The 22,312-nt window shown below is 50.2% G+C and overlaps 3 protein-coding genes across 3 annotated transcripts; 2 read left to right on the top strand and 1 right to left on the bottom strand.

Annotated features, from left to right (window-relative positions):
- The first annotated feature begins 9,912 nt into the window (after positions 1-9,912).
- LOC112881646 (grpE protein homolog 2, mitochondrial-like) lies at positions 9,913-14,321 on the top strand. The gene is made up of 6 exons (XM_025946435.1): positions 9,913-10,141; positions 11,992-12,175; positions 12,246-12,436; positions 12,526-12,693; positions 12,796-12,924; positions 13,892-14,321. Exons 1-6 carry the CDS (start codon positions 10,016-10,018, stop codon positions 14,012-14,014), a joined length of 921 nt encoding a protein of 306 aa, XP_025802220.1. The 5' UTR covers positions 9,913-10,015; the 3' UTR covers positions 14,015-14,321.
- Positions 14,322-14,744: 423 nt separating this feature from the next.
- Positions 14,745-16,972, bottom strand: LOC112881647. Its single transcript, XM_025946437.1, has 2 exons — positions 16,553-16,972; positions 14,745-15,255 (listed from the first exon to the last, which is right to left on the bottom strand). Exons 1-2 carry the CDS (start codon positions 16,826-16,828, stop codon positions 15,079-15,081), a joined length of 453 nt encoding a protein of 150 aa, XP_025802222.1. The 5' UTR covers positions 16,829-16,972; the 3' UTR covers positions 14,745-15,078.
- Positions 16,973-20,020: 3,048 nt separating this feature from the next.
- On the top strand, positions 20,021-22,052 carry LOC112880963 (fibrous sheath CABYR-binding protein-like). Its single transcript, XM_025945687.1, has 2 exons — positions 20,021-20,120; positions 20,737-22,052. Exons 1-2 carry the CDS (start codon positions 20,021-20,023, stop codon positions 22,050-22,052), a joined length of 1,416 nt encoding a protein of 471 aa, XP_025801472.1.
- The last annotated feature ends 260 nt before the right edge of the window (positions 22,053-22,312 follow it).

Genomic DNA, 22,312 nt, shown 5'->3' with positions numbered 1-22,312 from the left:
GATCTTCCTTCTGATGCTGCCTGATCTCAGCCTCTAGAGTGGGCTCTGCCTCGAATGAAGTACCCGAGGTGTGATGCAAGAAACCCAGGCTCAACTGCTCAAACTCCTCGCATAACTCCCGAGGCATCTGAAAAGCCACGGCCATGTTAACATAGCTCTTCCTGCTCAGAGCATCTGCTACAACATTAGCCTTGCCCGGATGATAGTGAATCTCCAGGTCATAATCCTTGACCAACTCTAGCCATCTTCTCTGCCGCATGTTCAGCTCACTCTGGGTGAAAATATACTTGAGGCTCTTGTGATCGGTGTAAATATCACACCTCTGCCCAAACAAGTAATGCCTCCATATCTTCAGAGCATGTACTACTGCGGCTAACTCCAGATCATGAGTGGGATAATTCAGCTCGTGCCGGCGTAACTGCCGTGAGGCATAAGCTATCACTCTGCCATCCTGCATCAGAACGCAACCAAGACCATCCCTCGAAGCATCACAATACACTGTGAACCTCTTGCTCTAGTCTGGCAGAGTAAGGACTGGCGCCGTAGTCAACCTCTTCTTCAGCTCCTCGAAGGCCTTCTGACGCCCATCAGTCCAAGAGAAATCCACACCCTTCTCTAACAAGGAAGTCAAAGGCTTCGCAATCTTGGAGAAATTCTCGATGAACCTCCGATAATATCCTGCTAAGCCCAGAAAAGAGCGGACTTCCTTCACCGTCTGTGGTACAACCCAGTCAAGCACATCCTTCACCTTCCCGGGGTCCACAGCAATACCTCCCTTGGAGATAACATGACCGAGGAATGGAACCTCGTCAATCCAGAACTCGCACTTGCTGAGCTTGGCATACAGCTTGTGCTCTCTGAGCCTCTGCAACACAAGTCTCAGATGCTTCTCATGCTCCGCTTCTGACTTGGAATATATCAGGATATCATCAATAAATATCACCACAAAGGTGTCCAGATAATCCATGAAAACCTTGTTCATCAGATGCATGAAGAAAGCCGGAGCATTAGTCAAGCCGAAGGACATGACCGTATACTCGTATAACCCATACTTGCAGGTGAATGCCGTCTTCTGAATATCCTCAGGACGAATCTTCAGCTGATGATAACCCGAACGCAGATCAATCTTCGAGAATACACAAGCACCCTGAAGCTGATCAAAGAGATCCTCAATACGGGGCAATGGATGTTTGTTCTTGATAGTGACTGCATTCAGATCCCGATAATCGACGCACATCCTCTTCGCACCATCCTTCTTCTCTACAAGCAACACAGGGAAAGCCCAAGGAGAGAAACTGCGACGGATATAACCCTTAGCCAGCAGCTCGTCGACAGTCTTCTTAACCTCCTCATGCTCAACAGGAGCCATACGATAGGGCCTCTTAGCAATAGGAGCTGTGCCAGGCAAGAGATCAATAGAAAACTCAATGTCGCGATCAGGCGGCATACCTGGCAGATCATCCGGGAAGACATCCGGAAATTCAGACACCACGCGAATACCATCCGTGGGGCTAGCCTCCATCTGATGAAGAAATCCAGAAGGCTCTGTAGCTCCAACAGTAACCTCCTGACCATCCGGTGCCGACAGAAGAACCGTCCTCTGAGCACAATCTATCCGGACTCCCCACTTAGCAAGAGTCTCCATCCCAAGGATCACATCAATGCCCTTGGAGTCAAGCACCATCAGATTCGCACTGAAATCTACCCCCCTTATGGCCACACTGACTCTGGGACAGAAGACATGAGACCTCAACTGGCCTCCCGGTGAAGATACTAACATGCACCTCTTTAATGTGCTAGTAGGAATACCATGATGCTCAACAAAAGACTGGGTGATGAAAGAATGCGTAGCACCAGTATCAAAAAGCACTGTAGCAGGATGGGCATTAACCATGAACGTACCAATAACCACGTTGGGAGCCTCAGCCGCTGACTCGGCCGTCACGTGGTTCACCCTGCCCTGAGCTGGGGCCTTGGGCGGTGCTGCTGCTGTGGAAGGTACTGGTAGCGGGGACGGGTGTTGCTGCCCGAAGAGGATGGAGCCATCTTCCTCTTCTTGTCCTCAATCTCCCGGCGCTTGCGCTCGGTGTTGAGGGCCGCATCAACCAGCTGGTTGAAGTTGTCGAAGCGGTGGTTCAGCAGCGCATACTGGATGTGATCATCCAGTCCCTCTTTGAAGTACTCCTGCTTGTCGCTATCACGAGCGACGTCAGCAGGGGCGTAGCGGGCAAGCTGAAGGAAACGGTCACGATACTCCGTCACCGTCATGGATCCCTGAAATAACGAACACAGATAACAAGGATAGAAATCGCTCAATTGGTCAGGTTACGAAAGAAATCAAGGATGGATCAAGCTCAAAAGGAATGGTAGGGAATTCCGTTAAATTTTACCTGCTTAAGAGCACGGAACTCCTTCTGCTTCATCTTCATGATGCCCTCAGGAATGTGATGGTTCCTGAAACGCTCACGGAACTGGTCCCACGTGAGTGCCTCACGATCCCGAGCTGGGTAGGACTCCCACCAGTCAAGAGCGGAACCTCGCAGCTGCCCTGCTGCGTAAAGGACTCGCTCCCGGTCGTCGCACTGTGCAACAACCAACTGGCGCTCCACCGAACGAAGCCAGTCGTCCGCCTGGAGTGGGTCCGTGGCGTGAGAGAAGGTCGGAGGATGACCTCTCAGGAAGTCCGCACGCCTGTCGCGGGGCTGAGGCGGCGGAGGAGGCGGTGGCTGGGCGTGAATCTGCTGCAGAGCCTGAACGGTGTTGTTCAGGGTCGCCATCATCTGCATCTGGAGCTGGAAGAACTGCTCCGGGGTCAGTGGGGGCGGCATCGGCAGCGGCTGACCGGTACTCTGGTTGTTCTGCTCCTGCTGGTCAGAACCGGAACCGGTGCGCCTGGTGTTCACCATCTGATTGCAACAACCGAAATTTATGAGAATAAGATATCGTGCAGCTGCGGAAATGAACTTCGGAAGGAGATGTCAGAAAGAAAGGAATATAGGTTTACCCCCAACGTTCTAACTCAATGTTATTATTTCGTTCAAGTTGGGTTAGGGTCGAATTGCATGAACAAATTTAACTACCAAACTATGCAATCAACCAAAAATCCAAATCAAACATTTGCACAATAACAAACATTCAATATTCACAACTTAGTCGAGTTTTCCACACTACTCGACTAACACACTCGTTCTAGCGTATTTCATAGGGACAACCTAAACTTATAAATTACATGATTAGGCAACTCAGGCCAACGTCTATGGAAAGTTCAAGCTGTTTCTCAGAAAAGACAGGAGAAATAGCAAATCAAGGGTTTAAGACTCAAGGAATAGAAGCAGAAACGTGATGGTTGAGGATTTGCGGAGGCAAGCAAGAGAAAAGAAGTCCTTAACTCGACCAATTCTACCTAGGCTTCGTCCTACAGTCGACACGGCTCTGATACCAATCTGTCACACCCGATTTATAAGAACATAAATCGAGCAATCATATATGCGCCAGGATCAAGTCACGCATATATACAACAGATCATCAAGATATCACAACACATGTCACGAATAACATTAATATAAAACGTAAATGAATCAATATAATGAATTATTTTTATTACAACCGAATCAAGAATCGGTTCAAGAGTTGCGGAAGCGTAAAAGAGATACATGAAAAGCTGGGCGCCACAGGGACGTCGACTGGGAGACAAACGCCTAGAAGTCGTCGAAGCCGCTGACGTAATCCTCCACGTTGCCGGGCACTGAGCAGCAGTCGAAGATATCCGAAATAGAACAGAAGAGTAGAAAGACAAGTGTGAGTACAGAACTAGTACTCAACAAGTATAACACGAGCATGAGGCTCTAGGGTTAGCTGACTCAACTGCATTAGCTTTTAGTCTTGGCAAAGTTTTATTTAAGCTAATTACTACAAGTGGATGAATTACCATAAACCCAATTGCATAATAAATTAATCAATATTAATTAAGAACTACTGAGAACCATCCAAACCAAAACCACCCGGGGAACCGCCCTCGTCAAAGGTTGATAACCCCACTAATCAGACGGAGGATCTGGGCCGCTCATGACTGTGAGCACAGCTGATATATCAGTTTTACACTCTCGAGAGGTTGCACAACTTTACCCACAAGTCGTGAGCTACGCTAGTTGTTCATCACACTTCCTTAGGTGAGATGGCTAGCAAGCACACTACGAGACCGTTACAAAGGACACGTTGGTAAGGTGTAACCGCTAAGGATTCTGGATCAGCGACGATGGGGCCCACCTCCGGGGGTACAAGACACACAGCACAGACCAAACCGGAGGAGCAGGGACCATTGAAGCTTACCACCCCTCTTGCCCACGCAGGTAAGTTACTCCCGAACCAAAATGACCTAATTAATAAGTCAAGACCGTCCCATACCAGTCTTGTGGTTGCGCGGTTGTCCCAGGTTGTCGCTCTATGAACCGGTCCTTATGGAGAGTGGCCAACCAAGCACTAAGCACCGTGCTGGCCCCCTAAACCATGTTTCTAACAAAACATCTTTTAAGGACGCACAAACCACTCAAGCACACAGCACAGAGGGTCGGCTCCAGAATTAAGTTGCATAAGACCATTAATCAAATTAATTAAAAAGGACCAAGATTTGTTATAGCGCAGCAACCTAGCACAACTAACCAAAATGCAACCCAAAGGATATATAAGGATATAAAGGTGGCTAGGAAATCCTTATAGGTATACAGAATTAAAATGCAGTATGAAATTGTATTTAAAAGTGATAGGAGGTTCATGTTATACTTGCCTTCCTCGTACTCTCCCGGCTGCTGCTCGAACTGCTCGGAAGACGGCTGCTCCTGGTACTGGTCCAAAGGCTCCGCGTCTACTCACGATCATCAAACATAGCCCACACATACACACATGCACGAACAATAGCAAACTATAAGAAAACAGTACACCAACACAATGGAACAGCACATAAAACTAGCCTAAAACTTTTCTACGCGTTACAACGATCGCGTGGATATAAAGAACGCTTAAAACGGAGCTAAAACGCGAAAACTGCGCTCGAAACAAGGTCCAGGGACCTATTTGTAAGAAAACTGGAGATCCTAAGGGGTTCTGCGCAAAAACCGAGGACTTAAACGTAATTAAATCATAGACGCAAGGGCTACATCGCTAAAAACATTAGACTGGACTGCGGGTTCAATTTCCAGAGAAGCCAGGGGGTGAAACGGAAATAAAAGGACCCTTCTGCAAATATTTTTCAACTAAGGCTGGACGGCGGGTTGATACTTGAAAAGAACGGGGGCTCTTTAGCAAAAGGACAAGGCTGAAAGGGTAAGATCTGTTCTGGGCCCTCAGATCGGCTCTCCACGGCTCAGATTAAATCCATCTCGCGAAGGGGTACGCGCAGTCCTCAACCGTTGGATTTCGATCCTACGCTCCGGACCCTATCTTTCCTCGGATCTAATACACTCCGCTGGATCTGAGATGGGCGGCCTAGATTTAAAATCCCGGGCGAACCGGTACGCACGGACTCCGTCCGTTGGATCACGATCCTACGGCCGGGATCAAGGGGCTACGGATCTAATCCTACCCACTGACCGCAGATCGGACGGCTCAGAAGAGAGAGGGGGTCCGGCGGCGGCGTTGACTCGCCGGAGCTCGTCTCCGCGGTGGTGCGCGGCTCGGGCTCGCCGGAGCTTGGCGTTCCCGCCGCTCCGGTGGCCGAAGCTTCACGACTTCTAGTCAGGGAGGACCACCGAGGCACGGGGAGGCGACCTAGGGCTACAGCTGGGCCTAGCGGGGCTCGGGCTTCACGCGCGACGGTGAGGGGCGGCGGTCATCACCGGCGAGCGGTGTTCCAGGGGCTGCGGAGGCCTAAATACTACAGCATCCGGTGCAACATGACCAGGGGAGGGAGGGGAAGCTCACCAAGGGCTCGGGGTGGCCGGATCTGCGGCGTAGGGTGGATGTCGACGATGGCCGGCAGAGGGAGCGGGGCGGCACTCGCGGACAGGCGACAGCAGGGCGGCTCGGGGTTCCTTGGCCGCACGGGTTGGTCGAGGGATCTCCTGCGGAGGTAGCCAGGGGGTCAGAGCAGCCCAAGATCGGCTGGCACCGAGGGAATTGGGGTGGCGGCCCGGCTCACCGGCGACGGCTTCTTCGTAAAATTCAGGTGATGCAGAGGTCCGGAGCTCGAGTGCCGGGCTCAGGAAGACTCCCAGTGGCGAGGTGAGGCGAGCGCGGAAGCTTTCGGGGTCGGTGGCGCTCCGGAGCAGCGGCCCGGCGGTGAGGCAGAGAGGCGGAGACGCGGCAGAGCAAGGCGGCTGGGGTACTGGCGTCGGTGGCGGCGGGGCTAGGGTTAGGGCTTAGAGGGGCGTGGGGCCGATACTTGTAGGGCGGCGGAGCCACACTGGCGCGCGGGCCCGGAGAGAGCGGGTCGCCGGCGATCTCGCGGGGCCGTTGCGCACGGGGAAGAAGAAGGAGGGGGAGAAGAAGCACTGACGCGTGGGGCCACCTGACCAGAGAGAGAACGAAGGGGAGGGGAGTGTGCGGGGGGAAGCTGAGGGGGAAAAGTGGGCCGGGGCGCGGCTTTGGGCCGTGGAGGGAAGGAGAGGGAGAGGGGGTGCTGGCCCATGCGGAAGAGAGGAGAGGAAGGAGAGCTGGGCTGGGCCAAGACTTTGAGTTGGGCTGCCTTCTTTTGTTCTCTTTCCTTTTCTTCTTTTGTTTTTCTAACTCACTAATTCAAACAAACTATTTGAATTCAAAGCACAATTTGAATTCAAATCTATAAATTCAATACAATTAAAACAATGCTGCGGCATGAATGCACAAACAATTTAATCCTATGATAAATTTTATTTTCTTGCGTTATAAAATTACTTTAAATACGAGATAAATTAGAGAAAACCCTGGAAAATTTATTCGAACCCAAATAAATTAATTAAAATTTGAGGAAATTACCTTAGGGTGTTACAATCACCAAGAAGTAGGAGGATGTCTTCGCCATCGGTTAGGGACTCGTCGTCCTCTGACCAAGATTGGAAGTCCCATTCCTCTGCATCCCAATGCAGGGGGGCAAGGACTTCATAGGCGGCTGTAGGGTCATATTCTGGAGTAGGCTCTCGAGTGGATTCAGACTCGAAGGAGATGGCGGAAGAAGCAGAGGAAGAGGAAGAAGCCATTACGAGAAGAGGAAAATCAAGTTGCTAATGGCTGAAGAGAGAAGATGGTTAAAAGAAAGTTACGAGGGACAGATTTATAAAGATGAAGTGGAAGGTGAATCGGCACCATAGCGGTTTCCAAGGAGCCTGATGCAGAGCAGTCACATCCCCTGGAAGTTGAAGAGGCACGCCTATACGGATTTCAGAAGTCGAAGAGGCGAGGCAATTAAAAGAAAAATGGTTTCGGAATATTTATTGCCGAAACCAGGGGCATGTGTTATCGCCATAATTTAGGCGGGCCAGAAAGATGGGCCGATGAGCAAGATGGGATCGAAGGATAGCCATCGCGGGCTTGCGAATCGGACCTTATGCAGGTGTTTGAGGCCAAGGTTGGCCATGTATCTAGATAGACATATGTGTTTAAATGGTTTAGATAGAGATAGTTAAGATTTATATCGTGTTTAGTTAGAATTGGTTAGGGAAGACAAGTCTACGGACTATAAATATGTACCCTGAATAAATAATGAAGGAGAATCAATCATTCACCAACAACTCTCGGCGCATCGCCACCCCTATTCTAGGGTTTCTCGGGTAAGTGCCGTGCGGCCCCGATTGCGCCCTACGAGATCGGGGCAGTATCGTCCGCGATCGGGGCAGTATCATCCTTGCTTATTTACCTTTTGTGTTTCTCGTTCTGAAGCGTTGTTGATGGCGAGTAACACTAGTTATCTTAGCATTTATAGAGTAGCATCGGCTCTTCCATGCTTTAATTGTGCATTGCTTGTTACCTATAAACGTTTGGCTACCCCATATTTGATTTCGGGTATAACGACAGCGCTTTGCTCTGTTCTTGTTTAGTAGATCCAATCTGTTATGGTTAGTCTTCGTCAATCGAGGATTTAGTTTAAATCTGCATGATTAGGCCCTTCAAACGGATTGAATGTTCCGGCAGTGTCTTGGGTACTTTATAACAGCTTAAAAAGGTATTGTTGCAGGAATCAGCTTTTGGTTGGTTTTTAGGCCTCTGTTTAGATTGTTGTTTCGTTACTTTCCACATCTGCTAGGCTCAATTACGCGTAGGATGTTCCGGTTATGCAGTGAAAGCTTTAATAGTCGTAGATTGGATTAGCTTAATGTTTACAAAGCGAGATTTATATTACCATTAGATATATTTGCTATATTTATAGATCTGATCCGGTACTGAACAGAATCGGCTCTTTACAACCAATATCGGGAATCGTCCGATGAGCCGATCACGGCTCAGACTATGTTTATACGTGTCTATGCATGCAGGAAACTAACATATAACACCTTCCTGATCAGATACAAGATCAGGTGGCACGCCTAGCAATCCAGAAGCCAGGACGTGTGCCGGATCTCGGGCCGTTGACCGAGGGACCGGGGCCCACCAGCAGTCCCGGGAGCCTCCCGGCTCCTCGTGTTGCCTGTCGCTGCTCGCCGGCGGGTTTCGACCGACAACAGTAGGAGACCCTGGTACACCAGCAGTATTAGATATTCCATTTTTTCTTCAAATACGAATCTAGATTCAGATGGAGAAAAATAATAAAAAGCGAATTCGGATACAACCATTTTAGTATCTATATTAAAATCGTATACGATTAGAGATATCAATATTGATATTTGAGCAGATATACATATAGGTAATTCAAATTTTTTGATATCCATATCCATTCCTAGCATGGTTCTCAAGTTGCTACGGCCTACGGGCCACTCGCAATCAGCCTGCTCAACCTCTCTGAAAATATAGCATGGGCCAGCAGCTAGCGATATAAACAGGCTGAAGGCAATATGAGTTTTGCTTCACGCCAAGAAAGCCATGCAGGCGTACTCTGGTGAACACATATCTTGTCATCTTTTTTAGCCGAAATGCAATACGAAAGCAAAACTCTCATGTAAGTAAGGGACACACACCTTATCACTGCATGAGCTCCAAGAATTTTGTTAAGTTTGATATTCGAACGTAGATCATCAGCAATCATCAGGTTTCACTACAAATAATCCAAGTACGAAGTTATTTTCCCTGTTATATCCAACCAGTTTCATAACAGTAATAATAACAATGAGCCTTGGCACCACCACCGTTCCGCCATAGCTAGACACCATCGGTCTGATGGACCGAGCACATTTCAACAAGTGTGAAAAAAATTGCTAGAACCAACTACGGCTGGCCAGCAAGCGATTTCTATTTATCGCATAACGGAGCATAAAGAGCCCACGTGTCTCGTTTTCCGTGCCACATATATACATTTTAACAAAAATTCTCTATCTCACAAACTAATTATTTAAATTAAATTTTGATTGTACTGTTATGTTTATTACGACGAGATCTTTAAAATTAGACCAGATTTAATTATATTTAGATGATATTTTTCTAAAATATTTTTATTTGTTCTCGAATAATTTCTATCTCTGTAATATTTTCATCTTATTTTAAAATATTTTAATTTATTTTGAAACAATTTATATCTCTAAAATATTTTTATCTCCGATAGATTTGTGTGGTAGTACAATGGCTAGTAGGATATGCTATGAACAGACGAGCCCTGACCAATAAGGCCTAGCAAGATCAGCCAGCTTCATCAAGGCCGTAGACCTCCCTTCTTGCGCGACAAGCCGACCCCCTAAACCCTCCCAGCGCCAAAAGACGTAAACACCCCTGCAACCGCGGGCGTGCTTGTGCTAGTACCATGGGTGTTACGGTAATCGTCGCAAAAATCCTCCAATCCTTTCCCCGGACCGCTCTCTTGAAGCTTCCTTCCGAGTTCCTTCCAGACACTTCATCCGCGCTTCCTCTCTCGATCGCGCCGCGCTCCTCGACTCGGAACTTTGATCCCGCCGGCGCAGGGATGGTGTCCTCGCGCCTCCTCGCGCGCTTGTCCAGGCAGTGCGTCGCGGCGGCGGCGGCGTCCACCTCGGTGCGGCGCCCGGCGGCGGCGGCGGAACCGTTCGCTGCTTCCTTCTCTTCGCTCAGGGTGAGGTTTCTCATTTCTGGACCGCCTCTTCAGTTGTTTTTTTTTGGCGAATCAAGGGCCTTTTGCGACTGGCGTGGCGAGTAGTTCTGGGGTGCTTTGACGCAATTCCTTGCTCCTGTTGAGAGGATTCTGCATCCAGGATTAGTTGGTCGACGATTTTGTTTTTATGTGTTATTTGGTAGACTAGGATGGTATTGGAATGTGGCGTGGCATGAAAATAATTGATCTCGGTGATGCTGCCCAGTGTAGCTGTGGAGAACCCCTCTATACTCCTCTGTTTTAGTGTTCTTGTTGGGTAGCATTTTAGGCTCTAATTTGTAATCATTGTGTACTTATTTAGTTATTTTATTTTATTTTTCTGTAATTTATTGGGTTTGATGTCTAGTTTAACTCAATTGTCTTGGGAACAAAAGGCTTTGTTGTTGCCGATGGTGAGATTGTCATTCGTGCAAAAGAAGTGTATTAGGTGTACTAACATATTTGTTTAAATTTGCGGTTTGCCAGTAGTACTCTATGAGCTAATTGGAATTGCTCCATAGCAGCTTCTTAGGCTTTTGCCAGCTAGCAATGTATTTTTGAGCTTGGCAGCAACCTCTGGTGCCTTCACATGTTATTTTTTATGACATTTTTGTTTAAGAATAATTAGATGAATGGGTGATCCTATCAGTTGAATGAGCAAAAACCTATTTTTATAAATATTTCATTAATGTTGATTCTTTGGTAATTGTACCTCAGAATTTATTTTGTGTTGCTCCTATCTGTGACACAGAAAAAAGGTAGCGCCCTGATCAAGAGTTCAAAAAACAATTGTCATATAGCATTTGTCTTTTGAATTCTGGCTATTCTGTAAATGTTATTTTGAAATCATTTCTCTATGTTCTTTTATTTCTGTCACATCATTGTCGATGAAGCAAACATCAAAAGGAACGATAGAATACTCCTTATATTCCTCAGTAAATGGAAATTTGGACTTGAAAGCACATTACAAAACCAAAACCCCATGATCACCACATGCTCTTTTAAATTCTTCTACTACCTGATTAAATTTGTTCTCCATTGAACTACCTACCTTTCAGTCTTAATGTCAAATGAGAAAAAAGGGAACAGGATCATTTAGCATACATGAAATATGGTGTAGGAAATTTTAGGAACATATGGTTGTGTTCCACCTAGCTTCCTTGTAATGGGGAAAAAGTGTATAAATTGTTTATAAAATTGCTCCCTAGGACATTCATGTAAAAGAAAGGAGGGTGCCTTTTTAATAATGACACAGTTGAGTTCTGCTGTAAACTGCAATTATACTTTCCTGACATTTAGTTAAGATGGCATAAAGCTTCAATAGGACTGACTATGGTACATGTATTCCTATCATTTACAAACTCTATTCCTTCTTCCGCCTTGCATAGTACAAGTGGGAAAATACATGGAGTGTTGGGCTGACTTTTTCTTTTCTTGGACACAAGTGTTGTGCTGAATCATAAGCATTGTATGTTGACTGTTTGAACCAGAAGATACTGTTGGCAATTAGGAAGTGTATGTTCATTCATTCTTTTCTTGGTAATTATGGGGTACTGATGATGCATGTGTTCTTACCCACAATCTTCCAGGAAACCAGTAGAACATCTACTGGTACTGGACTAGAAAGTAGGAATCTGATATGTTTGGTTGTAACAACTATCGTTCAAAGACCAGTCTTGCTATTATGTTAAATTCATTAGGTACGCATTGCAGAGGGGCTTTTTAGGGAATGCATGAATCACCAAAAAGTAGTGCTATTTTGGCAAATTATTTTCCCATCACTCCTAAATTGTTCTCTTATTATAGATGTTTCTTGCTTTCTTTACTACCAGGTTCCATATATGTTGAATCATCATTCGAGATACTCGAGCAGCATCTTTCAAAAGTTTGGGTTCTCATCTGTTTCGCCCCAACAAAGTGACAAGGAGGTTAAGGAACCAAAAGACCAGGAAAGCAACTCAACTGGATCCAATGAAGACAGTAGTTCGTCTGGAAGTGAGAAGGCATCAGAACAAGGTCTGTAGACTGAAGTCCCAATCTGTATAAGCAGGTGGGGGTACTAAATGAACTGCATTTTCTGATTTAGGTATCGAAGACGTTGATCTGTCAAAAGATGATCTTGTGAAGCTAGTTCATGAGAAGGAAGAATTATTGAAGTCCAAGGATGATGAAATTAAAGATATGAAGGACAAGGTTTTGCGCAGCTATGCAGAAATGGAAAATATCATGGCTCGGACAAAGCGTGAATCTGAAAACTCCAAAAAGTATGCAGTACAGGTCTGTTGTCATCATCTTTCGACATGTATCTCCATGAAATGTTCTGAATTAGCTTTTGCTTATAGCATGTGTCACAATTGTGCATGCAGAACTTCTCTAAGAGCTTGTTAGATGTTGCTGACAATTTGGCTAGAGCATCATCTGTTGTCAAGGAAAGCTTCTCGAAAATTGATACGTCTAAAGATTCTGCTGGAGCTGTGCCACTACTGAAAACTCTTCTGGAGGGTGTAGACATGACTGACAAGCAACTAGCAGAGGTAATTTTGTGACTTCCCTTTGACCATCCTTTACAGGAATATTTTTTCCAGCCAATGTTTTCCTTAATTTGGATTTTGTGTAATGCCCTAAAATCTGAACAGGTTCTCAAGAAGTTTGGAGTTGAAAAGTTCGATCCAATAAATGAGAAGTTTGATCCTAGCAGGCATTGGGCAATTTTCCAAATTCCTGATCCTTCAAAGCCACCAGGAACTGTTGCTTCTGTTGTAAAGGTATGTCTTCATAAATGCACTTACTATCTATTTGTCAGCATGCGGACGCGCGCGTAGAGCGTTGGTAAGGCAGCTCGGTGGAGAGCTGCTCGACGTGGGTTCATACGGAGTTAAAAAAAGGCCACTCGCTGTGCTATTTAACAGGAAATGTGTGGTCCACTGACGGTTGCAGCGTGATTTGCGTCCGCAGGCGCGCCCTCGCCGTCAGTGGCACGTCCTGGATAGCCGGGGTTCGTGGCCTTTTCTCGACCCTGCTGAACAGAAAACTTCTATCTTTCGTGTCAAACCTCGGGGGAGGTCAATCCCCCAGGGTCGAGGTTTTTTTTTTCTATTTGTCAGCATATTCTCAAGCATGTTGTCTTGATCTATGCTTGTTTGCATACCAACTGTTGAATTGTGTGGATTCATTATCCTTGTAGTTTGTTTTGATGTGGAAATATGATCCTATAAATTGTACTGCAACCACAGCTGGAATATATCTGCTGGCAACTTGTATACAGCCCTACCTGGTTCTTGAGTTATGTTGTAGTAGCTTGGTGATTTGTTCTGTGCTAGTAAGTAATTCTGTTCCAATAGAGGTTCCACAGCTTTTTCCTTGAGGCTAGAGTGGTTTGTTGTAACTTGGCAGTTGGTTGTGCTCCAGTGCTCACAATGAATGATTATTTCGTACATCGTTTTTATTCGAACATAGAAAACAGAGAATGCGAGTGATTGCTTGATTGGATGCTTGAACATGCAGTATTTTTCTAGGAACTGAATCTCCCTCCATATTTTGTATCTCAGCAGAGGAAGTTAAATTATACGGTGTTCTTACTATGTAGAGTCTCAGCAAGTTGTTCCACCATTCCATGCTCGTACATAAATATATTGCTTACCCTAAAATAATCTTTTAGCATTGACTATGTCTTGCAAATTGACAACCTTGTCCTTGCAGCAAGTGACATCCGCTACACATTGTTTATTTCAGGTGGGCTACATGTTACATGACCGCGTCCTGCGCCCTGCGGAAGTCGGTGTTACAGAGGGAGGAGCAACCGCAACTGAGACCAAAGAGGCAGAACAGCCCGAGCAGAAAACAGCCGAGGATTAAGCTAGCTGATAGTTTAGATTCAGTCAAGGAGGAGGAGAAGAGATGGGTGTTCTTTTGGATCTCACTCGATTTTTGTTTAGCGTTTCAGACACATCAGACTTCTGACCGTACCGTAGCAGGCTGCTGCATCCTCCTGATACATGAATGAAATCCATTATCTATTTGTGGTTTGGAGGAAACATTTGATGTCATGCCACCTTTGGCTCTACCCCATGCAATGAGGTAATAACAACCATGAGTCCATGACTTGTTAGTGCACCTGGAGCGATCATGGCAGTGGCCTAGGCTATATAAGCAGGTTTTAAACTTCTGTGTTCGTCGAATCTCCGGATGGGCTTACCTCGCCGGTTAATGGGTCCGTTTCCCCTACCGCACCTAATGCGTCATCAATCATTTGTGCTCTCTCTTCTCTTGATAAAATTACATAGCGCTTTATCTCCTTTTAATGATATACGTGCTTAGGCATGGTCGGTCACTGCAATCATATTTAGCACGCCAACGGTGAGTGGCAACTCTAGGCTACGGCAAATCCAAAGTACCAAACCGGAATGAAACCAAATGGACACCTTCCTGTCCACGGCCCACCACACCTACGCTTCCTACAGCTCTTCACCACCACGAGCTGATCATGCCCTGGCTCTGCTGTGTATCGGCACAGTACCGGCCGCATTCTTCAAAAGCACTGAATCAAAATACTTGATGCACGAAAAAAAAGAACTCGTCGCTCGTCTTTCAGACAAACATCTGAGATCCTGAGGTCGCATGCTCCAGCAGCTCCCAGCATCAGACTTTCCACATTAACACGTTGCTACGTTGCAGTACACACCAACACAAGGTTCACGACTAACTTCTTACAGGAGTGACAAATGATAACAAGCAAGCACAGGGCACTAGGGCGGATCATCGACGATATGCATCATTCTACACTGCAATAGGCATAAGAGGACGGGCTGGCTGGTACAAGTTACATGCTGGGTTATGGTACACGAATCCGCCTCGCAGGCGGACGTTCAGGTGGAAGACGAAGCTGGTGCTCCGATCTGCATTTCTAGGTTGCTAGGGGGCTAAAATGCTTTCCGCTTCAACCGGCTTTCTGGACGCGGGTTGCTATCTTTCACGTCGCGTGGCTCGTCTGTGCTCATATCGGCGTCGGTGTCGTCATCGGGGTCTTCCAGCTCGAGGTTCAAGTTGAGCTCGCTGCTGGTGCCCTTTTTGCTAGTGTTTTCCGCCTCCCCTGCAGCCTGAAATACGAAGATGCATATATTAGTTTTGCAGCCTTCTTAGAGAAAAGCTGTTTATGACGGGCCTTAACCAGCAGACTGCACAATTTATCAGAATGAGAACCAGTCACATCCTTTTACCCTCTACTTGGCCACGGTGAAGAGAAATTCTTATGAGAGATCCAAAAAGTATGGGATAACCAGGAGTTTTTATGGATGATACCAATTCAAGACATTCAGCAAACAAATACTCAAGTCACAGAAAAGAACGGAAACTCTAGGTCTCATGAGCCAACCGACAAATATAATCCACTAAACATTAAGATTATCGAGTGTTCACACATATGAAGGTAAGACATAAGTGCTTGGCTATGGCTGAAATTTAAAGAGCAGTGGGAGGGATATGCAGACATCTGGAGCCTGCCTATTGCAAATCAATGACAGAATTGAGTAAGGGCATCGTTTCATCAACAGGAACATTATTACTTTCATTTTTGCTTGCCATTAGATGGATAAGTATCAGAAGATTATCTTTTCCATCATTAGCCATATTCTCAAACAAGACAAGAAACCTTCTTTTCTAGTTCATATTTGATATTAGAATATATATATTGAATAAACAATTCCTTCTCAGTGCACAAAATGTGTAGAAAGCCACAGAAAGATGGACATGAGCGGCTGACTCATTCCTGTTTCCATCATCACTCACACTGACAAGTATCTGGAAAACTCCTGAAAGTTAATGTTACACATGACTGATTACAGTACAAAGCAAAATAGGATCCAAGAACTGTGCAGGAAGGCCATCACTGACACTGATTCATATCTGGACCAATCCTTATTCTCAGTATCATGGCAATATGAAGATGTGGTAGAATGAAAGCAGCCATGAACAGTCCCTGAGATCCCATTTGACTAAATTTCTGCCAGACATTAACAATCCCACAATTCGAGTATCACAGAATTGTATGGCTTCTAACTGGAAGATAAAGCTAGCACACACCACAAATGAACTAGTTAAACCCTAACCCCTTAACCCAACCCAACCTTAAATAAAAGAGCGCTAAATCCTAATCTGCCCCAATCAACAGGTGCAATTTCCATCCACAAAATGCTACTTGATGGTTTAAGACTCAACTCTATCCCATAACAATTCACATTGTCCATTAATCCTACATTTGTGCGCACAATCGTTATCCCAATCCAACCATGGAACATCCAAGTTCTCGAATCTCTGCACCAAATCGAACCCACCCAAGCACAACAATCAAGCGTACAAAACCAAATTAACCCAATCTCTGAAGCCGAGAAGGCTCACCGGGACGTAGCGCCGCCTGCCCGCGGCCGCCGGCTCCATGCCGCTGGCGGCGCCTCCCCCTCCTCCCGAGCCGCCGTTCACCGGCGTCCACCTAAACAGCACCACCTTGTTGTCACCCCGTGACGCCCCTCCCCCGGACCCGGCGGCGGCGGCGCCGGCGAGGGGCACCCAGGCCTTGCGCCATTTCCGGACGGGCCCGCTGAAGGAGGCCGCGCTGCTGCTGACGGGCCCGTAACGCGTCGAGGAGCGGCTCAGGCGGGGAGCCACAGTGTCCATCTGCCGCTCGTGTGCGGCGAGCGCAGGCGCAGGAGCAGGCGGCCGCCGCCGCGGCGTGCTCCGGCTGGGGGGGTGGAGGGGACGGACTCTGGGAGAGTGGAGCGAAGCGGGGCAGGTGGCGAGCCGTCGAGACGGAGGAACAAGTGAACAAAGAGAATGGAATATAAGATATTTTTGTGGAACAAATATGACACCGACAGGTGGGCCTGAAATTGTTTATGTTGTCAGTTCTTTTTTATTCAAAATACTTTTCGGTATAAAACTACTTACTGAACGGACATGATGGAAAATAATGCTAAACACGCCAATTGTCCAATTAACCTAGTGCGAATGTAAAATGTAAATTCATGTTTAGTTTGGGAAAATACCCGAGGTCGGCCGAACGCTGCCTTTCCCACTCCACCCACGACCCTTCTCCTCCACCTCGTCCCCACGGAATCAAGCTGAAGCTTACTCTACCACCTTCTCCTCCCACCGGTAATCCATCATCTTCCTCTGTTCCACTAGTGATGCCCCCACATCTCATCTCTGCCGCCCATCAACATGACTGTCGGAGGAAAATCTCCAGCCGGGTGGCGGAATGCACCCGCCTAATCCTAGTTAAGGATGGGTTTGGAGGAGACTTAGAGCGCTCGATCGATGTGCAGATGAACACAGGAAGGACGCGAGGATTTTAGAGTGGTTCGGGCCGCCGGAGCGTAACACCCTACGTCCACTTTGGTGTTGTATTGATTGTGTAAACCTGGATGGAACTTAGCCTGAACTTGTGTTCGTGTGTATCTTTTTGAACCTTATCTTCTAACGAGAGTATTCTCCCTTTTATAGTTCAAAGGGGGATGCTTACACTGTGCGGGACCCCGACAGGTGGGCCCGGCCAACAGGAGCCTACTCTATGTGATATGAAGATCTCCATCTCCAGCCCCCTGCTGTAGCCTTCACGGTTGGGAAGATATTGTGCGTATCCACAGCCTGGATACGGTCGTGTGCTGTCTTGCAGGCACAGTGACCGCTGTCAGTGTTACCCAACAGTGGAGCCGTGTCGCCACTGTTGAGTGAGAACCTGTCAGGCGAAAGAGCAGCGCTGACCCACCACGTCGTTGCCTTCGCACACACTGTAGCAGCGCACGCCTCGGCTCACCTGTTACAGGCCATCATCACACCGCGCGCGGCACTGTGACGGGATTGTACGCCGCCTGCGCACAGTATTCGGTGACACGACGCGCCGCCTTGGAAATAGACGGGCTTACCGTGGTGTCAACCTACCTGCCCCGTGTGTCAGTGGCAGGCCACACTTTTTGACTTGGGCGCACCCAGCCCAGCTACCGCATTAAATACTGGTAGGTGGATTGGAGACCCGCGAAGGGCCTCCTGCCACAGGCATGTGGCAGGGCCAGCCCCACTCCCACCGTGGGGGCGGCACGTGGTGGCACCGGACCCCTTCCTGGGGGAAGGGGGATCCGGGCCCCCGAGGCCGGTTGGAGCGGTCAGGCCTGTGATGGTCCGGTCATCACACGTGGCGGCCCCGGACCTCCCTGGGGAGTCCGGGACCGCGGGGGCTACCCGAGAGCTCCCCTGCCTTCCTGGGCACGTCGAGGCCCCGGACCTCTTAGAGCCCGGGGAAGGTCCGGAGACCATGGTCCCAGCTGTCAGGCCCGGGCCGTACGCCACGTCACCCAGAAGACGAGGGGGAGATCGTGGATGTTGAGATGCTAAGGGCCTGGACACCCTAGCAGGAGGTACCCCTGTCCGTATGTACCGACAGAGGCCCCCGGGCCCACCTCGGGTGAGGGATGAACCCGCAGGTGGGGCCAGATCCCAGCATTGCGCCGGGTGGACAGCTTGTTCTCGCCAGGTAAGGGCATGGATGTCCTTTCTCCCAAAGCGGGAACCCCAAGGGGCCCGTCCCCCGCCCGCGCCGTGCGCGTGAGGCGGTTCAGATTCTTGTCTTATTCGAGCCCATCCCGCAGCTCGGGCGGTTCGGATTCCACCTTTCCCCCTTTCCTCCAGCGGCCACGCCATTGACTGGTGGGCCCGGGCCCACCAGTCATTGGGTGTGAGAGGAGGGGGTCTGGTGCAGGCAACCGTTCGACTTCTCCTCGGTCGCCGCAGAGCGCAAGAGGGCAACAGCCTTTTGCATAAAAGGTAGGCGCCGAAGGGAACGGCTACCTTTTCGCTCTTGCCATCAACAGACGCTGTAGCGCCCCTTCGTCTTCGCAACCTTCCTTGCGATCAGCTCCCTTGCGCTCAGCTTCCTTCTCTTCCCTGCTCCCTTGCGATCCATCCTTAGCGATCTCAACATCCATCGCCATGTCTTCGCTCCCTTTTCCGCGTTGCTTCCAGAGTTAGACTCAGCTAGACTCGGTGCGCTGCCTTCTGGGATGGTCCGCGCCAGTGCAAGCCGGGAAGATTAGGGCCGGCAAAATTCCCCTCCGCGACCTTGCCGCGGGGGAGTTCGTTCTTTTCAACTCGTACGTCATGTGCGGGTTGGTTCCTCCGATCTCCTCCTTCTTCCTCCTGCTCCTGGAGGAGTTCAGCCTCCAACTTCATCATCTCACCCCCCACTCCATCCTTCTCGTGGCGGTCTTCGCCCATTTCATGGAGATGTTCGTGGGGGTGCGCCCCTACACCACCATCTTCAGGCATTTCTATGCCTTGGTCGGGACCGGGAGGAGCAGGCGCGAGGTCGGCGCGTACTACTTCCAGCTCCGGCATGGGATGGCGAGCTCCTACATCAGCGCCTTCTCCAGCTCCAAGTGGGAGGACTGGCGTAAAGGCTGGGTCATTGCGGAAGCTGACCCCCATGACCGCCTGGAGCTGCCAACCGACGGACCCCAGAGTGACCGGAGCACCTGGAAGGCCAAGCTGACGATTCCGAAGGAGCTCGACCCGGTCCTTTATCGGGTCAAGAATCTCCAACGGAGCGGCCTGACATCCATAATGGTGCTGGGCGACTTCCTGAAGCGGCGGATCGCCCCCCTGCAGCAGCGGTCCCGGATGGCCTACATGTACACAGGACTGAATGACTGCAACAGGATCGTGCAGGGACCCGGCTCCGAATTCACCAGGGCAAAGCTGGAGGCGGCCCTCCGGGCGATGACCGGCGAGGCGTTTAGCCCAGAGTCCCTGGTCCTCCCGAGCGGGGTCAAGGCCCTGTGCGAGGACCAGGCATTGCGGGCATCAGTCCTAGCATCAATGCCGACCCTGGACGAGGGCGGCCTGGCAGTCCGGCAACTGGGAGGCAACCCCAATCGCGGGCTCCAGATTCCCGGCGCCATACCGGACCGCCAGCAACGTACCAGCGAAGGTCCCGGGGAGCCAAGACCCGGAGGTCCGGCCCCCGTCGGGAAAGGAAAGGAGAAGGTGCCGGTGCCGGAGCACCGGCACAAGGACAATGCAGGTGCCACCCCGGCTCGAAGGAGCGACGAGGCCCAGGGGGCGGCGGCCACGCGGAGCAGCCAAGCCGAAGGGAGCAAGTCCCGGAGGCTCCAGCGTGGCGACGGCTCCTTAGTCGGGGAGCCGGCCCCCACGCGCCAGAAGACGGCGGAGGCGGAGGGGCAGAGCGGAGCTCCACCACCTCCGCCACAGCGCCAGTAGCCGGAGAGGAGACCGGAGGAGGCGCGACGGCCTTCTCCGAGGCAGCAGACTCCTCCACCACCACCACCGACACAGCAGCCAGCGACGCCACTACCACCGTCCGAGCCAAGGCCACAAACCCCACCCCCACCGCCAGAAGCACCAGTGGCCGGTGACACCCGCCAAAGGTCCGGTGGGCCTTCGGCAGAAAAGGTGGTCCCCCCAAAAGTGCGGGGCAGATGGGAGTGGTTTGATTTTGAGTAAGTGGTCTCCCTGGAATCTCTTGTTATCCCAATTTGTCTCCTGGGGCCCTAACTTTGTTGATGATCTGACAGGTCCAACACGTCGGACGCTTCAAGCACGTCCGCCGGAGCCGCCCCGGTTGGGGGGTCCGGCCCCCAGCCAGTACCAGCAGCAGCCGGACTCAGTGGTCCAGAACCAGAGGCTGCCACACCCCCAAGGCCTGAGCCCATCCCGGAGGAGGAGGCCGCCAAAAGCAGCAGCAGCACCGGACGCCGAGCTGGAGCCTCCTCCAGCTGAACCAGCGGCGGCAGCACCGGAGGAGGCGGCACCGGAGGCAGCAGCGGCGCCGGAGGTGGCAGAAGTCGCCAGCACCACCACTCCACCTACGCAGGAGGAGGAGCTGGAGGTGGTACTGGGGAGGCGTCTTCTTCCAAGTCCAGCAGAGGTCCCGCTCCCCCGCCTTTTTACCAAAAGCCTGCAGGTTCATGAGGAACTGGAGGCAGGGATCCGGCGGGAGTGGGAGAGGCTGGAGGCGGAGCGCCACCGGCTCCTCGACTGGGAGCAGCGCCTGGGGGACCGCGTCAAATCCGTCACCGCCCTCTACGCCGATGAGCGTGCCAAGCTCGTGCTGGAGCGCGAGCTCCTGCAGGAGCAACTACAGCAGGCTCTCAACCGGGAGGCGGCAACGGCCCAATGGGAGAGAGCGGCCGCACGGCAGGAGACGCGTGCCCTCGAGCGGGGGCTCCTGGCGGAGACGAGGGTGCAGGCGGCGGCGGTGAGGGAGCAGACCGCCCTGGAGCTGGCCACCGAGGCCAAGAAGGTGGTGGAGATGACCGCGGCGCAGGAGGCCACTCTTGCAGAACTGGCGGCAGCCGCGGCAAAGAGGGAAGAAAGGCTTGCCGCCCGCGAAGCAGAGGAGGTGGCCCGGCTTGAGGAGCTCCAGGAGCGGGAGGCGGCCGTGGAGAAGGAGTTGGCGGCCGGGACCCGGAGGCTCCGGGAGCTCGAAGCGGCCCTCCAGGAGAGGGAGGCGAAGGTGGAGGAGTTCCAGGCGGAACGGAGCGCCAGCATCGGCTGCATCGTTAGGTGGGCTGGTGAGGTGAACTCCTCCCTGGAAGCTCTCGGTGCAAACCCCATCTGGGTGGTGGAGGCTCCTTCATCACTTAACATCGCCCTCCAGGTGCTGGACTCTACCACCGAGCAGCTACAAGGCCTGGAGTCCGGCATGCTCGACCTCCTGGAGATGGAAGGGAGAGCAGTTGCTCGGGGGACAGCTGAGTACATCCTTACCAGCTTCCGGAGCCACGACCCCGCCATCCAGCTAACTCCCGTCCTGGTTGGCCCTATTCGGGCGACAGCGGCCGCCGCGAAGGAGGGCGTGCAGGAGGTGGATGTCACACCCGATTTATAAGAACATAAATCGAGCAATCATATATGCGCCAAGATCAAGTCACGCATATATACAACAGATCATCAAGATATCACAACACATGCCACGAATAAAAGCGTATAAATTATAAAATGAATATCTTTATTACAACTGAATCAAGAATCAGTTCAAGGAATGCGGAAGCGTAAAATGAATACATGAAGAGCTGGGCGCCACAGGGACGTCGACTGGGAGACAAACGCCTAGAAGTCGTCGAAGCCGCTGACGTAGTCCTCCATGTT

The sequence above is a fragment of the Panicum hallii genome, chromosome 2 (assembly GCF_002211085.1).
Source record: "Panicum hallii strain FIL2 chromosome 2, PHallii_v3.1, whole genome shotgun sequence".
Taxonomy (NCBI): Eukaryota; Viridiplantae; Streptophyta; class Magnoliopsida; order Poales; family Poaceae; genus Panicum; species Panicum hallii.
Note: the sequence above shows the minus strand (reverse complement) of the source record. Positions and strands in the feature narration are given on the sequence as shown.